The sequence below is a fragment of the Lynx rufus genome, unplaced genomic scaffold (genome assembly GCF_022079265.1).
Source record: "Lynx rufus isolate CCGP_SWC_20201006 ecotype Redwood Valley unplaced genomic scaffold, mLynRuf1.p SCAF_2, whole genome shotgun sequence".
In the NCBI taxonomy this organism is placed as follows: Eukaryota; Metazoa; Chordata; class Mammalia; order Carnivora; family Felidae; genus Lynx; species Lynx rufus.
The window spans coordinates 102921470-102942071 of NW_025814834.1; the positions used below are offsets into that span (position 1 = coordinate 102921470).

General features: G+C 54.2%; 1 protein-coding gene across 2 annotated transcripts in view; it reads left to right on the forward strand.

The window, feature by feature from the left end:
* The window catches only part of STEAP3 (STEAP3 metalloreductase), a 44589-nt gene extending 26547 nt beyond the window's left edge, over window positions 1-18042 (forward strand). For both annotated transcript variants that reach the window (XM_047085626.1, XM_047085625.1), the window contains exons 3-5: window positions 959-1486; window positions 8697-8861; window positions 17108-18042. In XM_047085626.1, coding sequence (XP_046941582.1) covers window positions 959-1486; window positions 8697-8861; window positions 17108-17389 — 975 coding nt within the window. In that variant the 3' untranslated portion in view covers window positions 17390-18042. The remainder of the gene's footprint in view (window positions 1-958; window positions 1487-8696; window positions 8862-17107) is intronic.
* The last annotated feature ends 2560 nt before the right edge of the window (window positions 18043-20602 follow it).

Below are 20602 nucleotides of genomic sequence, written 5' to 3' on the forward strand. Positions count from 1 at the left end.
TCTACCCCCGACTGGAGCACCCTACCTACAGCCTGCGTCATGGGACTCCCATGTGTGGATAGGCAAGGGACAGCAGGTGAGGGCTGGGTGGCAGGGCCTACAGGGAACAGAACTGGCAGCTGGCTAGGGCAGACTTCAAGGTCAGCTGTGGCTCGGTCCCGCTTCATGTTGTCAGGTTCAGGGAGCGGGGAGGACGTTCCAGGCTGAGGGGACAACCTGCAAAGGTACAGAGGTGAGAAATGATGCTCCTGGACCTTAGTTTCCTCATCTGAAAAATGGGGACATGCTAACCTACAGGCTTGAGGGCTGCCTGTGTAAAGCCTGGCCCATAGTAGGGGCCGAGGCAGTGTTGGTGGACCAGACCGACCATAATAGTGTCAGCAAGGCCACGGTGTTCAGAGATCTGAGGACGCTAATGTGCCCACGGGGAGCTCATGGTGGGAAGCCGTGGGTACGAGGCTGGGGCTGGCTCGTGGGTTGGCTGAGGGCCACAGGGGGCCGAGGGACACCATTGAAGGGGACACTGTGGACCGAGGGATGCAGCTGCAACCACAGCTGCACGCTCTGGGCCACATGCAAAGCCCAAGTACTGGGCGACCCCCAGAGCAGGCCACCGTTCTCAAAGCACCCGTTCCAGGGACCCCTGGAGGGCTGCCTAGGGGGGGTACGGTGCTTGCGGTTGCTGATGGCAATGAACCGGACGAAATGCTCACTGTCAGGTGAGCCCTGGGTCCTCTCTTTACGTAGGGGCCGTGCTGGAGCAGGGGAGCTGGGAGGCTATAGGGGGCCGAGGAAAGACCCTGGCCCGGGAGTGAGAGACACCTTCTGTGGTTCCCTGGCCTGGGTTCCCTCAGCCGCTTAGTGAGGAGTTTGGCCGAGACGCTCTCGGAGGCCCCGGCCGCCCCCGGGGCCCGTGACCCGATCTGATCCCCCGCCCCCCGCCCCTGCCTCCCCACAGGTGCCCATGTGCAGCGACCAGCCGGAAGCCAAGCGTACTGTCTCGGAGGTGGTACGGGCCATGGGCTTCATGCCCGTGGACATGGGGTCCCTGGCCTCGGCCCGGGAGGTGGAGGCCATGCCCCTGCGCCTCCTCCCGGGCTGGAAGGTGCCCGCCCTCCTGGCCCTGGGCCTCTTCACCTTCTTCTACGTCTACAACTTCATCCGCGACGTCCTGCAGCCCTACGTGCGGGACGGCAAGAGCAAGTTCTACAAGCTCCCCGTGTCCGTGGTGAACACGACGCTGCCGTGCGTGGCCTACGTGCTGCTGTCGCTGGTGTACCTGCCCGGCGTGCTGGCGGCCGCCCTGCAGCTGCGCCGGGGCACCAAGTACCGCCGCTTCCCCGACTGGCTGGACCACTGGCTGCAGCACCGCAAGCAGCTGGGCCTCCTCAGCTTCCTCTGCGCCGCCCTGCACGCTCTCTACAGCTTCTGCCTGCCCCTGGGCCGCGTTAACCGCTACGAGGTGGTCAACCTCGCCATCAAACAGGTACGGCGCCCGCCAGCCACCCTCGGCCGCTTCTGGCCCCGCCGCGCGATGCCAAGGGTCGGGGAGAGTCCCAAAGCCCGTGGCCACAGCGCCAGGCGGGGGAGGCTGAGGAGAAAAGCCAGGCAGGGAGTAGAGTAGAGCACAGCTTTAAAGGTGGGCAGGGGAGGCCTTGCCGAGAGGGGGATGACAGGCGAGCAGAGGCGAAAGGAGAGGGAGTGGCCAGTGGTGGCTGGCCCAGGGGGGTAGCGAGAACAGAGGCCCTCCCGTGGGCGAGCTTCCAGGCGCATTTGGGGAACCTGGGGGAGCCCAGCGCAGGCGGGGTGGGCCAGGCCTGAGATGTTGAAGCCAGACCAGGGAGGCCCCGACGGCCAAGGAAGGGCTTTGGCCTTAGACTCTGGGTGAAACCGGGAGCCGACGAGGGGTTCTGGGTAGGGGAGGTGATCTGTCTGACATTTTACCTGTCTCACTCACGGCCTGTTGTCCGTGCGGCACGGAGAACCACTCTTATAGAGGGGGTCAAAGGCAGGTGCCGAGAGACCCGTCGGGAGGCTGCACGGGAACCCAGACGGGAGTCCGTAGGGGCTTGGAGTGGGGTGGGAGCAGCCGGGGGCACGAAAGTACTGAGAGCATATTTTGAAGCCAGAGTACACAGAGTTTGGAAGCCTGTCGGTTTCAGGGTATGTGGGGTGGTCAGGGATGACTCCGGGGTTTTAGCCGGAGCATCTGGACTGATGCAGTTGCCAGTCAGCGGAGGTGAGGAAGGCTGCAGGAACAAGGTGTTTTGGGGGGCGGGAGGGGCGTGCTCAATTTCATTCATTTAGGAAACCCACGTGGTGCTTTTTTGCCAGAAGGATTCCCGGGAAATGGAGGGGCCCTCAGGCCAAGCCGGGTAGCAACACAGGCAGGGTCAGCTGGCACCCATACCCACAGAAAAGGGCCCCCTGCTGCTCCCTCCTGGTTTACAAGCTCACAGGGCCTGGTTCTGAGTTCCAAGCTCAGGTCTGTAAAGCAACACCGCCTTTCTTTATTTTCCCCCATCTGCTCGATTCGACCTCCAGTCCCCCGCCCCCAGCCAGGGACACGGGTTCCTTCCCACCGTAGGCCACTCGTCACTCAACGGAGTTTGGCCCGAGTGCCGGGAAGATACTTTTCATCCACCTTTCCTTCAGCCCAGGTGGCCCCTGAAGTTTCTGTTGCTGCTTGGGACGCAGGGATCTTACCAGGGCCGGGCCCTTCCCTGCCATGCGGCCACCTCCCCAGAGCAGGAGCTGGAGGCAAGGCTGGGCCGCTTCCAGAGAACCACAGATCCCAGCTTTTATTCCTCTGGGGGCCCCTGCTTCCCTGCTGGCAGCTTCTCAGATGCCATGGTTCTTCCCCACCCACAGACACCTGGCATCATTGTGCCTGTGGGCTTAGGCTTTCCTAAGGGAAAGGAAGAACCCCAGATTTCAGGCAGAGAAGCAATACACCCACTAGAAATGAGAAAAAGGGAAAAAACAATAGTCACAAACCCTTAAGAAGAGCGTGCTATGTTCCAGGTACCATTCTAAGCACTTTACGTACCGTGAATTCATTTAACCCTTATTCCTGTAAGGCAGGGGCTATATACTACCCTTATTTTATGGATGAGAAAAGTGAGGCACAGAGAGGTTATGTAGCGTGACAGAGTCACACAGCCTGGGATTCAGATCCGGCCATTCTGCGGACCCATGCTCATACCCTTCCTGCTTCCTGTGGGGAAAATAAATCCGAATTCACAGTTGAGCAAATGATTTCAGAACTCAGGTCATTCATTCATTCCCTGAGCACCGGCTCTACCAGGCCCTGGGGCCCCAGAAGGGAGTAAGACAGTCTGGTCCCTTGCCATAGCTGACATGGGGTGGCGTGGAGGCCTGAAGGCCAGAGTCCTAAACTCTTGGCCCCCAGCATCACTCATTAGCACAAAGACTTTGACCTTCAGCAAGTCACAGTCCCTCTTTTGTCCTCAAGGCCCTGAAGTCGTGAGGCCCCTCCCAGTGCTAATGTTTTTGATGCTCTTTGATGAGATTTTCTTCTAAAATGAGCCAGCCTGCTCGGCAGGACGCTCTGCATGGCTCCTCGGGGACCGGCACCGTGTTGGCTGCCCGCAAAGGGTGGCAGGTGCTTCAAGCAGTGGGTGGAGAAGAAGGTGATGCCTCCTCCCTCCTAGAGCCCCGGGTAAACCCCTGCGCCCGCTGTACCCCCGTCCACCCTCTGATTGCCACTCTCTAAATTCTCTGCCCCGCCAAGGCTCCGCTTGATATTACGTTAACCCAGTTTTGCCACCGTGCAAATACCAGAGCGCAGAGGGGCGCGTGCGAGGTAATTTTCCCGAGGTCCACAGCCCTGTAGGGCTGCAGGTCCCCGTCGGAGGTTGCCAGGCAACCATCACTCCCATAGGACACGATCACTTGGAGACGGTGAAGGCCTGTCATGCAAAGGGGCCTTACATTGTCCTACAGAGTTCTGGAGGGCAGAGCCAGGGCTGGCAGAGTATGTCGGGGAGGAGGGGGGGGTTAGATGGAGGTGAGGGGTTGACACAGAGCAGCCGGAAGTGGTGGGTCTCCTGAACCTGGGGTTGTTGGGAGTAGAGGCTGGATAGTCTGTGGGTCAGCCACGCCTTCGGGCTCTAGGATGGAGGGCTGAGGGCTGAAGCTGTTCTGCCTCTTGCCTGTTCTTGCCAGGCTCTTGCCTGATCTGTGGCCTTTCCAGCCTGTCCTCAGGGGCCATCCTCTGGGGGCCTCCAGGCAGGCAGGCGGTCACCACCTCGGCTGCCCTACTGGGCCTCTGGAGAAAGGGAGCACGTTAGCCGGGACACGGGAGACTCTGCAGGGGTCCCTTCCATCCCTGGAGTCTGCAGATTTGGAAGCAGAGCTACATCCCAGCTGTAGAGAAAGCCCCCGAGACCGTGTTTGTGGACAGTAGTATCACCTAATAATTAATATTTGCGTAGCGCTTTCTGGTTTGCTTGTGTGGCTCCCAAGGAGTGCGTTTCAAGATCAAAATCGAAGATCAAAATCGAGATCAGAGGAAATGTTTAACCCACACAACTGTTTTCTTCTTCCCCTCGCCCCAAACCTAGTCCAGGCTGTTGGAGAGTCTAAAATTTGCATCTTAGCCGTGTCCCTGCTGAAAAGTGCTCAATGGTCCTGCACTGTCCTCGGGATAATGATAGACTCCTCACAGCACAGCTGTGCTCTCTCCCCGCTGCTCCTGTGACACTCAGGGCCCATGTTGTCCTCCGAGTGGGCAGAGCTCATTCCTCCTGGCCCAGACTCCCCACCCTGGGACACCTTGACAGTCTGACGAACTTTTATTCCTTTATTTATTTATTTTTTTAATGTTTATCTGTTTTTTGAGAGAGAGAGAGACAGAGAGAGAGAGACAGAGACAGAGACAGAGCATGAGCCGGGGAAGGGCAGAGAGCGAGGAAGACACAGAATCCGAAGCAGGCTCCAGGCTCCGAGCTGTCAGCACAGAGCCCGATGCGGGGCTGGAACTCACAAACTGTGAGATCATGACCTGAGCCGAAGTCAGACAGACACTCAACCGACTGAGCCACCCAGGCGCTCCTTTTATTCTTCCTTTATTTTTTTTTAAATGTTTTTATTTATTTTTGAGAGAGAGAGAGACAGAGCATGAGCAGGGGAGGGACAGAGAGAGAGGAAGACACAGAATCCGAGGCAGGCTCCAGGCTCTGAGCTGTCAGCACAGAGCCCGATGCGGGGCTCGAACTCACAGACTGCGAGATCATGACCTGAGCTGAAGTCGGACACCCAACCGACTGAGCCACCCAGGCGCCCCCCTTTTATTCTTCCTTTAACACCCAACCTCTGTTAAGCTCCCCCTGCCTGCCTGTCTCACCCATACCCACCTTTGTAATCTGTTGTATTTCGTCCACACCTCTGGGGTTATTATCATGCACTCCTTTGTAATCACTCATTTACAGGTCTGTCTTCTGCCCCCACTCAGTTCCACGACTGGGTCTTCCACCCCTTGAGGTCCACGGTTCCTAATACAGATTCCCGGTGCATGTCCGTGCCACTATGAAGCCAATACCAGGCATCTCTTAGGAGGAGGACACATTGAGCGTAGGTAGGGCAAGAAGTAGTGTAACTGCCTCGCTGCCATTAAGAGCAACGGCACAGCCATTTATTTTACTAATCACCTACTGTGCGTCAGTCACAGGCTACTCATTTCACAAACATCATCCTTTTTCCCCCTGCAATAAACAAAGTGAGAGACAGCGGTGCGATTAGCCAGGAAGAGACTGTCGACGGTCTCGTGACTGCCCCCTAGTGGCAGCATCGGCAGGAACGCCAGCCTTGAGATCGAAGCCATTCTCCCACTGCCAAAGGCTGCCTTTCACACCCTGCCTCCCCCTTCTCCAAGTTTGGCTGGTGGTCAGCACCACCCTCTTCCCACCCACCGCCCACCCTTGGGACGTGGAGAGGGACTTCAGCCACAGCCTCACTGGTCCTCCTGCCCCTGGGTCCTTCAGGATCTAGCCTTCAACGCACAGGGAAAGGAAACCCCACGTGTGAACGCCGCCATTCCATCCCTTGCTGGCAAGCACTACCCTGGTCATTCTCAAGGTGGCCAACTGGGTTAGCAGTAAACGTGGGAGAATTACCAGGGGAATGAGGAGCTGTCGAATCTATATTCCAGGCAGTCGTGTGTGACACTGGTCACTGGGGAGCCCACCAGATACAGCACAGTGGCCCAGGAGGTTGGTTAAGAATCCCACAGGCTAGGGGGCGCCTGGGTGGCTCAGTCGGTTAAGCGTCTGGCTTCGGCTCAGGTCGTGATCTCGTGGTTCGCAAGTCGGAGCCCCGCGTCGGGCTCTGTGCTGACAGCTCGGAGGCTGGAGCCGGCTCCGGATTCTGTGTCTCTGCCCCTCCCCTGCTCGTGCTCTATCTCTCACAGATAAATAAACATTAAAAAACTTAAAAGAAAAAAAAAATCCCACAGGCTATAGAAGGCAGCCGGGATACAGGTCCTCACGCAGGTTCCTCGCCATCCATTGCTCCCCTGCCCACCTCACCCCTCCGCTTCGCAGAGTCACTGCAGAGTGGAAACATCAGAGGAAAAACACAAGACATTTTGCAAGCAAGTGTGGTATGTGTGTGTAATCATCCAGACTTTGACTTATGACATTAACTGCCTGATTTTACCGAAACGCAGAAAGGAATGACTAATGAGGTGTATCTGAAGAACAAACAACTTACAGGGAGATGACTTTACTCGGTGGCAGTTGTCAACACTGCGAAGGTGTGAGTAAGACTCAGAGCCCGTGACGCAGGGGGACCTCTCCGCCCTCTGCAGGGTAGTAGTGGCCAGACCCTTCCGGCAAATGCTGACACGTGCTCAGGACACAAGCACAGTCGTGGGATTTCAGACGTGGCCTCTTCTAGCCCTCAGCAGAGAAACAGAGACCCAGAGCCGGGATTGCCCAGTCACATACAGCTAGTGGTCAGGATGAGAACCTGGGTCCCCGGACTCCTGGTCCCTTAGTGGCTTAAAGACACCAGCGTGAGCCAGCCTGCCCTAAAATAGAACAGAGGCGATCGTGTTTCTCAACTGCAGGAAAAGCACCGGTGGGGGCGGGGGGGGGGGCAGGGGGAGGATGGCATTTTCTAGGTTTCTTTAAACTTTGTCCTATCAGGTTTTCAGCCATTTTGCTCAGCTCACCAGATTTTTTTTATTTTATTTTTTTTTAATGTTTATTCAGTTTTGAGAGACAGAGAGCGAGGAGGGGTGGGGCAGAGAGAGAGAGAGAGAGGGAGACACAGAATCCGACACAGGCTCCGGGCTCCGAGCTGTCAGCACAGAGCCCGATGCGGGGCTCGAACCCACGAACCGTGAGATCACGACCTGAGCTGAAGTTGGACGCTCAATCCACTGAGCCACCCAGGCACCCCTCACCAGATTCATTTTTAATATTGTCTCTGGTAACTGGACTTGGGTTATTTTTTTCTTTCCTGCTGAAATAGTGTCTCAAAAACCTGTATGAGTCATTCTGTTTTGCACAGCAGAGACCTGCCGGCTGAGGCAGAGTCACATTTCCTGACAGAAAATACTGTTCCTCGGTCTGCAGCTGTAGCGCGAAAGCAGTGGCATTTCGTGGTGCTTCTCAGAGAATACCTTGACTTCCAGGAACTCTGCTACCTGGTCTAGATGGAAAATGACGGTTCTGCTGCAAGGACCTTAACGGAAGCTTCCTCGTGTGTGCTGCTCATGGCGTGGCAGGCATGCGGGCACTCCACGTGGGGCGTTGGTGGGGAGAAGTCTCTGGGCCCTGCAGGCCTCCCTGATGCGTGTGCCCTTTGAGCTCCGTGGGGGATCCCAGAGCTCCGTGAGGGCAGGTACCCTTGCTCCCGGCAGCCCAGGGCACAGCACACAGCAGGCGCTTCATAAGTGCTCACTGCTCGGCGATGGATGTCCATCCCTGTTGCCTGGCACAGTGGTTGAGCCAAAGCCGTATTCCTCGGGCGGAAATGGGGTACAGAGTGGAAGATGGTAGCTGGTGGCTTTGAGTCAGGAAGCGCTGAGGGCTTTAGTGTCTCTGCGTGTCTTTGTGTGCGTGCCCTCAGCGGAAGCCAGTGGCCGGGGCAGCTTGGGGGAACGGGAAGGTAAAGGGTCGAGGGTAAGACAGTCTGGAAGGGGAGCCAGGCAGCAGGGGCATGAACCCATCTGGCTGAAGGGATTCCAAGCTAGCAGAGCTCTTCCTTCCTTTGGGGGATCTGGGGCCCGGAAAACCACGTGATATGGTCATGTTTGAAGGGTCTGTATGTCTTACTGACTTCTCGGACCCCTTGCCGTTAGCTCATGTGACTGTGCTGCTTCACGGGCCCCGGGAAGCTTTGTGAAAGCCGAGACCCAGACTGCCCGGGTCCTAATCCCAGCCTCGCCGTCCACTACCCTGTGTGTCACCTTGGCAAAGTTACGTGATCCTCGTGCCTCATTTTCCCTCATCTATAAAATGGGGATCACAGCGACCCCTACCTTGTGGCGTTGTAAATTGGGGGAGCCGATGCCTAAGAAGCACTTCGAACAGGACCAGGCGCACGTTGAGTGTGGCGGGCACGTTAGCCAGCATGGCGTTTCTCTAGTCCTAAAACCCCAGCTCGCCCACGCCCCAGGCCACTGACCTCTGCCACTGTGCTCACGGTTTTTCTTCCATCTCCATTAGGTCTTGGCCAACAAGAGCCACCTGTGGATTGAAGAGGAAGTCTGGAGGATGGAGATATACCTCTCCCTGGGAGTGCTGGCCCTCGGCACACTGTCCCTGCTGGCCGTCACCTCACTGCCATCCATTGCAAACTCGCTTAACTGGAGGGAGTTCAGCTTCGTTCAGGTAAGGTAGTTCTGCCTGCGCTAGTGAGCCCTAGCTCACTTCCTCAGCTTACGTTGGCCCCGACCCTCGTGTGCAAGCACCTTCCCTTCTGGGAACCGCCTCAGCTTTCACAATGTGTGCAACAGGACAGTTCAGTCAGACGCCAGGGCCTTCCGGGGCCTTGAGGGCTCAGCCAAGTCTCTTGATAAACGGGGTGCAGACGAGGCTCCGTCCTCATGACATCTGGGGAAGCCGGGTGTAGGCGCATGATAAAATCAGACAACAGGGATGCCTGGGTGGCTCAGTCGGTTAAGGGTCTTGATTTCGGCTCAGCTCACGATCTCACAGTTGGTGAGATACAGCGCACAGCCTGCTTGGGAGTCTCTCCCCCTCTCTGTTTGCCCCTCCCCCGCCCCCATCCCTCTCAAAAGTAAATAATTTTTTTTTTTTTTTTAAAAGAAGAAAAATTTAGACGACAGGACACTGAACCCCGGGCTAAAACATTCTCAGTTTCCATAATCCTTGAGCATCTCGCCCGTCTAGCTGGGATCAGTGAGCCTAGCCGGCCACCCGGCAAAATCATCTCAACCTGGCCCTCCTGTCCCCTTTAGGCCCTTGATTCACACAGGGCAAAGAGGAGGTGAACATGAGGTTCACCAGGGTATAGGGGGTAAAACACAGCATTTCCCAAAGGACCACGGTTCCTCTGAAAACTCCAGAGGAAAGGAGGTCTCTTGTCAAATAAATTTGAGAAAAGATTTGCCTTCCCCTAGGAGCCTCACAGTGCACTTTGACCCAGCAGAGATTCTGGTAATGTCTACAAGACACCCACCTTGACTTATTTCACCATTAGCCCCTTCCCTCCCCCGTTTTTTGTTTTTTTCTTTTTTGTTTTTGTTTTGTCTTGTTTTTTTGTTGTGATTTTTCAGATAACGGTAACTTACGCTGCAGCAAACACAGTTGAGGAGATGCCGCTGACGGCACAGGGTCTTTGCACCTGTATTAGTTCAGCAAATACTTACTGAGCGCCTACTGCATGCCAGGCGTCGTGTTAGGTCTGTGATGTGACAGGGAACAAGACAGGCACAGCCGCGTTGCAACTGAAAGGACAACTGAGACGGGGACATTTTTTTTTTTTTTATCTTTCTTTGGCATCTCCCACTGTTCTCTGCACAAAGTACGCGGTCAGCCCCCATGTGTTGGTGGATTAACTCATCCCCTCCGTGGATAGGTGCTGACTAATGCTGGGTTCTGCCATCAATACTGTATCAGGGCAGAGAACAGCTATCATATCCACCCCCATTATCAACAAAAAATCTGTCACACATCCTCTCTGTGTGGCGAGGACACGGTACACGATCCGCAGAGGGATCATAAGAGCGGTGCTCTTACGTAATCCAAATTAATTGTTCCTGACTGGGGACGCTTACATACCCTAGAACAAAACAAAGTTGTGGTGGTTTTGTTTTGTTTTGTTTTTTAAGTGGATGTTTCTGAATCTCCCTGGCTCTGCTCGTCTCCAGAGGTCCCCAGAGGAGTACTCGGGGCTAACGCAGGCCAGCATCGGAGGGGGGAGAAAGGAATTTTATTTATCTGCCGCTAATCCTCATGTGGCGCACACCCAAATCTCGGATTTTCCCGTTCCTGCCCGGAGTATCCTGGGGTGCGGGGTTCATCCACAATTAAAACAGATGGCGGGTTGCCCCCCTCACCAGCAAGTTGCTCCGTTAAGCAGCTGTAGATTACAGGCCCGGCTCTGGCTGCCGGAGAAAGCCAGAGGATTTGATTTTGTTAGCAAAAGGTGCCCGGAACCTTGGCAGCCGCGCTCGACTTTACATATTTAAGAGTTGAAATCTAAATATGGAAGCCCCTCTGTCACCGCAACAGCAGGGGGGTTGCGAGGCCAGGAGATGGGTAGGTAACAATGGCAGGGTTTTACTTGTGGAAGTCAAACGCCCGCGTTCCGTCCAGAAAATCAAACGCTCTGTCTCCCAAGAGTGCACACCGTCAGCACCCGGAGCCCGGGGTCCAGCTCTGCCTCCCCCTGTCCCAGCTCGAGCTGGGGGCCGATGATCCGCGCCCTCCCACAAGCCTCGCTTTACACTCTTAGAAGATGGGGTTAATGCCTACAGAGGTGTCTTGAGCCACCGTGGGGGTGATATGTGGAAGAAAACAAAAAGCATTTTGCTATTATGCTTGGGGCGTGTGGCCACATCTCCACTCTCCCTGACGAAGCTACCAACCACCCATTTCTGAGTTCACGAGATGCCGAGACACTCCAGCCCTGGGGGTCCGAATGATCCAGGGCAGTGTTGGCAAACTGGGGTCGATTCTCACTGGTGGGTCACGAAATCAATTTGGTGGATCGCAACCAGCTTTTTAAAAACGAAATAGGATGTTACAGAGTGTCAGAGTGCCTTGCATGTTTTCCGGATAGATATTTTTTCCAATAGTCATGTTTGCATACGTGGTTGTGTACTGGGCAGTAAAGAAAAATGTGATGGTTCCCGTAAGCCTCCATCACAAAGTTTGGAGTCCCAGAACTCCCTTGGAGAAATAGATACCCAGACCACCCCTGACCTATGGACTCAGAAGCCCGAGAAGTGTGTTTCTATAAGCGCCTTGGGGGACTTAGGTGCACATGATATGTGTAGTAACCTCTGGTGGGGGGTGGGGGGTGCGGGGTAGGTAGGGGGTGGTGGGGGACACACGTTGTAGAGCCAGCAGATCTGGGTTTCAGTCCCAAGACTGTGGCTGCCCCGTGAGATAGTTTCTTAGCCTGTCAGAGCATCAGTGTCCCCATTTATGTCCGTGCCCCCCCTCCTGTGGTCCTCGGGAAGGTGTGAGCTGAGGACACGTCAAATGCGCAATACATGTATTTAGTAGCGGCTGAATGAGTTTTGAGATAAGTTGCAACCTTCCCCATAAGATTAGCACTCCCATCTCCTTCCGCTGCCACACATAACCACCGCAGGGCACTAAGGCTTAGAAACTGGCTGTTGGAGGGGCACCTGGGTGGCTCGGCCAGTTGAGTGTCTGACTCAGGTTCGATCAGGTCATGATCTCACAGTTCGTGAGTTCGAGCCCCACATCGGGCTGGCTGCTGTCAGCACGGAGCCTGCTTCAGATCCTCTGTCCCCCCCACTCTGCTCCTCCCCAGCTTGCATTGTCTCTCTCTCTCAAAATAATAAATATTAAAAAAAAAAAAAGAAAAGAAAAGAGAGAGAGAGGAAGGAAGGAAGGAAGGAAAGAAAGAAAGAAACTGACCATGGAAAGCCATGGTTCTCAATGGGCTTAGCCTGCCTCCTGGGTCTGTGGTTTATTTAGCTAGGAGTCACCAAAACGGTGTGTTGACTCCAGACCAGTGACTTGTGGTGGTGTTTATCCTTTTGTTCCTAGGACTGTTTTCAAAGTTTTGAATTTTGTTTGCTGTTGTTATTGCTTTGGTTTGGTCTCAGCTGTGCTAACTGCTCTAAGCCAGGTAGACGTTGTTAGATGGCAAAATACCCGGAACAGTGCAGCCCACCTGGACAGAGAAATCGGGGTTCTGCTCTTAGAAGCCCAGGTCGGCCCCAAAGGTAGGGGAACTTCCTGTGACCTTGCCCACTCCGGCCACCAGCCTGAAATAATGACAGAGACCAGCTCTGACCCTGGCTTTGTGAGCAGTTGGCCAAAGCCCCTCTGTGCCACAGTAACTGAGTACCAACAAAAGCCACCGACAATCTGGCTGTTTCTTTTTTGCTAACGAGCTTACATATAATATAAATGGCTTTAGCTTGGGGAATACAGGCGTTGTCGGGATGGGGGCAGTGTGTGGGATCTTCACACTGTTCCCAAGGACAGAGAGTTTTAGGAAAACAGACTCGCTGGAATCATCCAGGCATCCCATTGGGACTGGAAAGTCAAGAGGCCCTTTGTTACTGGCTGGTCTTTGACTTTCAGCCCTCCCTGTAAACCGTTAGCCCGAGGCTGGGCCTTGCTGCCATCGGTCAGCATGGAATTTTGGATAGCAAAAGGATGAGGACGTATGAACAGGAGCAGCATCTCTGGACCCTCCCAGTGCATGTACACATGCCCAGCACAATCCATTACTCCAGACTAGGAGCTGGGGGTGGTGGCCCACGTGGGTAGGGAGCTTCAGGGCATGTCACTGAGGGAGACCTGAGGCCTCACTGGGGTTACAGGGGCTAGGTTCCTGGGCCTGGGTGGGTTCTCATTGCTGCAGCATCTGGGGCAGCCCCACAGTGCAGAGTGGGGGCCCATCAAGGCCTCAGTGGATCTTTGTGGAAGGCAGATATAGGGCCAGGTTGACCCTAATCAAATAGCCTGGGCAGAGGGCACACAGGGACTTCTCGACCTGATGCTAGAAAGGCTTGGGTGATAAGAGTCTCCTAAATTAGTTGTTCTTAGTCCTCCCCACACAGGAGCATCATCGCTGAATTTCTAAAAGCTAACGATGCCTCAGCCCCACCCCAAACCAATCTAGTCTGCATTTCCGGGCCAGGCGTGGGCATTCATATTATTCCCCAGCCCCCCAGGCGATCTTACCATGTAACCAGATCTGAAAACCACAGTCCCAGACTCAGGGGTAAAAGGCACTTCCCAGGCATCTGAGCAAAGCCCAGGAAATCCACCTGAGTTAGGGAAGCAACAGTTGGGGGCCGGGGAGCTGGTTGAGGGACCCCACCGTGGCGTCTGGCTTGTTCAAGATTTATTCCTTATGGTCCGTGTTGGGGGCCTTTCCTTCCCCCTCAATTTTTTTTTTTTAATTGTAGTAAAATAACACAAAATTTACTCTCTTAACCAGTTTTAAATGTTCAGTTCAGTGATATTAAGTACATCCACGCTGCGGTGCAGCCCTCCCCACCATCCATCTCCACGGCTCTTTTCATCTTGCAACACTGACCCTGTGTCCCCATTAATCACTAACTCCCCACTGTCCCCAACCCCCAGCCCCTGGCCATCACCACTCCACCGTCTCTGACTTTTACTGCCTCACAGAAGTGCCCTGATGTAGTATTTGTCTTTTTGTGACGGGCTCATTTCACTTAGCATCATGTCTTCGGGGTTCGTCCATGGCAGAGCAGGTGTCAAAACTACCTTCCTTTTCACTTTTAAAAAAAAATTTTTTTTAACATTTTATTTATTTTTGAGACAGGGAGAGACAGAGCATGAACAGGGGAAGGTCAGAGAGAGGGAGACACAGAATCCGAAACAGGCTCCAGGCTCCGAGCTGTCAGCACAGAGCCCGATGCGGGGCTCGAACTCACGGACCGCGAGATCATGACCTGAGCCGAAGTCGGCCGCTTAACCGACTGAGCCACCCAGGCGCCCCCCTTTTCACTTTTTTTAATGTTCATTTATTTATTTACTTTGAGAGAGAGAGAGAGAGAGCACAAACAGGGGAGAGACAGGGAGAGAGAGAGAATCCTAAGCAGGCTCAGTGCTGGCAGCGAGGAGCCTGAAGCGGGAGCCCCATCTCACAAACCATGAGATTGTGACCTGAGCCGAAATCAAGAGTCAGGCGCTCGACCGACTTGAGCCACCCAGGTGCCCCCAAACCGCCTTCCTTTTTAAAGGCTGAATGATATTCCACTGTTTAGAGTGATGACACTTTGCCTATCGATTCATCTGTTGGTGGACGCTCAGGCTGCTCTCGCATTTTGGCTATCGGGCACAGTGCTGGTACCAGCATGGGGTATATACCAATCTCTTCAGGACCCTGCTCGTAGTCCTTTGGGCGTGTATACCAGAAGTGAGAGTGCTGGAGCCCGTGGTAATTGTATTTTTAATTTATTGAGGAACCTCCCTCCTGTCTTCCATAGCAGCTGCAGCCTTTCATATTCCCACCCACGGTGCACGAGGTCTCACATTTCTCCATATACTCTCAACACTTGTTTTCTGGTTTTTTGACGGTAGCCATTCTAACAGGCACGAGGCAACATACTGTGGTTGGATTTGCATTTCTCTAATGATCAGTGATGCAGAACATCTCTTCCATTGCTTATTGCCCATTCAGAGATCTTCTTTGGAGAAACTTCTGTTCAAGTACTTTGCCTATTTTTGAATTGGGTTGTTTGGTTTTCTTTTTCTTTTTCAAGTTTATTTGAGCGTGAATGGGGTACGGAGAGAGAGAGGGAATCCCAAGCAGGCTGTGCACCGTCAGCACAGAGCCTGACGCAGGGCTCGAACTCGCGACCCGTAAGATCATCACTTGAGCCGAAATCAAGAGTCGGACGCTTAATCAACTGAACCGCCCCGGTGCCCCTCTGTCATTTGGCATTCCGTTGTTGAGTTTAGGAGTTCTCTATGTATTGCGGATATTAATTCCAGATATTTTCTCGGTGCTGGAGACCTTTGTAACCCCAGTCTTCAATATCAGTAGATCAGAACTAAGAAAAAGTTGGTGTGGTTCAGAAGTTGCTAAGAGATTTGGCGTTCTTGATAGATACTTCTGGAAGTGACGAGGATTTGGCTGTGACTCGCAGGTGGGGAGCCTTCCACTTGGGGACTGACCATTTTAATTTGACCTGACTGTGGGGAGTAGCACAGATCCAACGATGGCTTTTCCCAACAGGCTGTGTTGAGCCAGGAAATTGTTAAAGATGGGACAAAGACATCCTTGAAGTGGTTAAAAGCTAAGGAAAAACAGAGATGCCTAGGAGGATAGAAACTGGGGGTCTTCCGGCAACTAGTATTTTTCAGGGCTCAAAAATGCTGTACTTGGGAACCTCTCTATGAACATATAGTGGCTAGTCATTAGAAAATGTTTGTTTCTTCATAGAAGTACTGTAAGCAATTCTCCCAAACAATGTTCTTTCGCATACTGAGGTGTCACATCTTGGTGGGAGGAGTGAGAATGAGGCATGGTAGCAGAATTGGACCCACTTCAAGCCGTGCCTGAGGGGTGGGCAGACAAAACCGTCTCCCAACCAAACTCCTGGATCGATGCTGACAAGCTGGGCTGGAAGGAAATCCAGGAGGCCCAATTGTAGCTTCCCCGTGGAAGGCTCAAAAGCAACCCATAAAGAGTACCCTGAGGGACCGTCATACTGCCGCATGTCAATTAAACCCTTACAGGCTCTCCTTGGAGAAAATGCAAATGTGCGCACTGCTTGACAGGTCCCTGCTATTTTCATCCCTTATGCAATGAACACAGGGCTCTCCTGCCCCAAATCTCTCGGTGGTTCCTCAGTACCGCCCAGTGCCTCTCCCCCACACCTGCCACGAAGCCCTAACCCTTGGTGCCCTGTGCTGTCCATCACCCCGGCCTCGTCTGGGGGGCTGCAGAACGCCCATCCATACAGCGCTTCCCCCACATCTCCAGCTTTGGGAAGCACGGACTTCCCACTAAGGCTGATTTAGTGGCTTGTCTGGGGTCACAGTGTCATGCGAGACTATACCACCAACAGCAGACTCTGGAACACCTCATTTGTCGTCCACAAGAACTTGACCTGCCACAGAGTCCGAGGCTAGAGCTACAGATCAGCACTTCCCAGCTATTTACGGGCCGCAGCTTCTGTTTAGGTTTGTGAGTCTCCATCTCTGCACATCCCCTTCCAGGCAGGAGAGTGCCCTAGTGGGGTTTCCCGCTGAGGTGTTCGTGAGTCGGGGCGTGGACGGGAGGGGAGAGACCGGCACCCGTCAAGCCTAGGGCTTCACAAATAGCGTCAGGTGACCCGGCCCGCAGGCCTCTGAGCCGCTCTCACGACTGGTGCCAAAGCCACCTGCCAAGTACGCTTGTCACTTTGTGTTTATCTTCAAATCAACCTAAAACCAGTTCACCATTTTATTTCCCCTCATCTCAGGCAGATTATTATTTGTGAAACTATGGCTTTGGTATGCTGGGAGACACCTGGTACTCTAAGATACGTTAAAATATGAGCAAAACTAGTACGATGTTTTTAAACGTCTTTGAACTGCATTCCACCGGAAGTCCTCTGGTGGCTGGCAGAATAACACAGTTTGGGGAAGAAACCGCCTCACTTTATCAGATGCTCGTGATTCAGTCAGTCCTTACATACCTGCAGGCTGGAGGCATGATTGTCATTTTTCCGTTGGGGAAACTGAGGCTCAGAGAGTTCAGGGAGTAGTAGTAAGATCATGCAGAGAGGGGGTCATGGGGCTGGGACTGGAACCCAGAGTCTTGACTACCAAAGCAACCCCCGCCTTCCTTCCCCTCTGCCAGGCAAGCCGATGAGCCTTTGGTGGAATCGCTGCGTCTGTCGTCCCCCTGGCCCTAACTCCATCCTTCCTTTCTTCCGCAGTCCACCCTGGGCTTCGTGGCCCTCGTGCTGAGCACCCTCCACACGCTCACCTACGGCTGGACCCGTGCCTTCGAAGACAGCCATTACAAGTTCTACCTGCCTCCCACCTTCACGCTCACGCTGCTGGTGCCCTGTGTCGTTATCCTGGCCAAAGCTCTGTTCCTGCTGCCCTGCTTCAGCCGCAGACTCTCCAGAATCCGGAGGGGCTGGGAGAAGGACGGTACCGCCAAGTTTATGCTGCCGATGGACCACGCCCTGGCCCAGAAGACGAGCCACGTGTGAGGTGCCCGCCTCTGGCCCCAGAAACCAGACACAGGCAGGACAGTGCCCCGGGCCTGTCGGGGCTGCTTTTCTCGATCGAGCAGGACGGTGAAATTGTGCACACATTGGTGGTGTGAGATCTGAATTCCTGGGACACCAATGTAGGTGGCAACATTCAGAATGGCACACACGTGTGTGTGTGTGTGATATATATGTTCATGTATATTTCATATATATATACATATATATATATAACAGGATTTGCATTTATACTTAAAGAGTTGAGCCCCTGAGATTTCAACTTGTAGATTTAAAAGCAAGAGCCAGATGTTAGAACAGCAGCTCACACTGTTGTGATCTCTGCAGAAATAGACACACACTCTTTGCACAGAAAAGACAGTAAGAGGCTCGTACCTTGGTGGATTCCATCCATTTGTGTCCCACTCCCTTTTTGCTGCTTTCCCAAGGCTTTTGTCGAGTTGGAGCCCAAAGGGGGCAGATAAGAGCTCTGCCTGGAGCCTCATGGGATCACAGGGTGGAAGGGTCGCCAGCGAGCAGGGGGTGGGCTCCTCCCTCATTCACCTTCAGCGGCAGCAGGAGGTCAGGCGGTTGCTAGGACCCTGGGGGGTGAGCCTGGTGTCTGTGCCCTGGGAGCAAATTAAAGATGAGTCCTTTGCGGGGTTGGGGGGGGGGGCGGTGCAGGGGGTCGGGGCCAAAGCTGTCCCCTCTAATCCTCCTTGAGCTGGGGAGATTTTTTTTTTTTTTTTTCCTGAAAGTCAGAAGTCACCACAGCGGCTACACATTGATCCTCCTGCGGGAGTGTGAAGTCACCTCCGCGTAGGAGCCACTAATGAACCGTCTTGAGAACAAGGGTAATTTTTTTTCCCTCCTTTAAGTTGGTGATGACTGTTCTTCAAACCACTGTGCCTTCTCACCTTTCAGATCATTAGTTTGGATATCTCTTAGGAAGGCCCAGAGCAGGCCCTCTGGAAATCAGTTCGAGGGGGAGGGGGAAACGTAGCAGACAGCCCTCAGCATCACAGCTGAGGCTTTTCTCAGACCCACCCAGGGCACCGAAGGACTGACTGTCCCCGCTGAACTGGTCCTGTGGAAAAACCTTGGGACCTCATCAGATGCCCTCTGCTGCTGCCAGGCAGAGAACCTGCCAGAAAACCTCACTGGCTCCAACTTCCACACTGCTCCAGGGAAAACAGGGAACACGTGGGCAATGGTGACCCCAAGGATCACCAACCCCAGTCAGTTACACTCAGAATAGTTGGGAGGGTCTTTTCTACCAAAGCTGCAAACTCGTCAGACTGCTGCCCCAAAGCACAAGAGGCTGGACCCCAACCAGGGCCGCAGGACACGTGTCCTCGAAGCCCATGCCAACCCTTGCTGGTTCCTACTGAAACTGCTGTGATTTCCCCTGTGGATAAATAGCTGTTCTTGGCTGAGCCCCCTGACCCCAGAACCAGGATGATCTGGACCTGTAGCCACAGAGGGGACAGGGTCCCAACGGAAGACACGAGTGAGACAAACACTGACCTCTGCTCCAAATGGGGAGTGTGGGTCTTCTGGGCCACAGGTATCGTAGGAGCACGGTCAAGCCAGCAAAGGCTGGCGAGACAGCGCTACGAGAAGAGGATGCCCCTGCCTCTGAGGCTTCATGAGCTCATGTCTGCAGAACGCATTAGGGTCCTTTAGTGAAAAGGGGGTGGAAAAAAAAAAAGCCAAGTGCAAGAGTATCTCATTAGGCCGGTGACTGATGGAGGGAAGGTGGCGCAGGCGAAGCTGTCTGCTTCCTGCAGATGTTTTCCTTCTGCTCCTGCAAGGCTGAGCTGCAGAAGTTCGCCTTCCACACGGGCCCCGATGAAGCGGCGCCGTGATCCTCGGAGATGCTCGCTGAAAAGGAGGCAGGCAAAGCACAGATTCCAGCGTTTGCTGAACACAATGAGGGCCCTTCAGAGTCCTGCTGATTGGAAGCGAGGAGAACATGGGCGACTGGGATCCACCAGGATCTCCAACCCCAGGCAGTACTGGTGGCCTTCCTTCTCTGGCCCTCCTCCCTGGACCCAGGGAATTTCCTTATACCAAAGATGCTGACACACGGCAAAATCCAGCATGGTCCCTCCCCTTCCCTGTCCACCTCCTGCTGCAGGTGCTCCTAAGAGAAGAAAATGGTTCCGAGGTGGGGGTGGCAGGAGGGAACAGGTGCAGCAGGGGACCTGGCCACCCACCAACTGGATAGTCGACTCATGAAAGGCGGGGGGGGGGGGGGGGCTGTGTGTTGGGCCTTGATCTGGTGTCTGCTGCTCTTCCCTACCTCACCAGGCAGCTGGCAACAGCACCCCCCATGAGAGTGGGTCATTCCCTTTCAGCCTGGTAAATTCTATGTGCCTCTGGGTACAAAAGTGCCTGAACCAATGTGCTCCAGAAGTCCTAAATGCCATGGTCTGAGGTTTAAAATCAATGCCATTGAAACAGTCTGTGTATTTTGTGTTTGAAACCTTGTAGGGCTTGTCTAAGAAGCAACAGAAATAAACCCCTAACCTTCTGTGAACTTCAGGCTTTTATTTCTGTCCCGCCGATCACCTGCCCACTCATTCGCTCATTGGCTCAGTGAGCCTTCTGACTGGCGCTTGCTCTGAGGCAATATGCAAGGTGAGTACAGAATGATCTGGGCTAGAGCTCACCTCTGAGGAAGGGTAGACATGAAGATCTTCAGCAACAGGCAAGGAAGGACATGGAGGAGATCCAGGTGACAACGTGGTGGCGGTGGCAGGATGCGGAGGAGGGGGATGCGAAAGGAGCATCCAAAGCCCCTTCCTGGAAGGCTTCCTGGAGGGGGCGGCGTCTGTGCTGCTGTCAGAAGGCTGCAGCCTTGAATGCAGGTGAGAGCTGCAGTGCTTCTCAAACTAGAATGTGCACAGGAGCGCATGTGGATCTTGTCCAAACGCAGCTCTGAGTCACGGATCTGGGATGAAGCCGAACCTGTGCGTTTCTAATAAGCTCCCAGGTGCCCTGGATGGTGTTGATCCTCAGGGATCAGGGCTGAGATGGCTTCCTTCGTCCCCCTTGTACTGCGTCTCTGCCTTGTTACCAGCTTCCCCAGGACGTTGGTCCCCTGGCTGCCCTGGAGAGCTGTGCCCCTGCACACTGCAGATGTGGCTGCGACCCCTGTTCTCTGAAAGGCAGAAGGAGCAAACGCGCACCCCACCAGAGCCACAGGCCTGC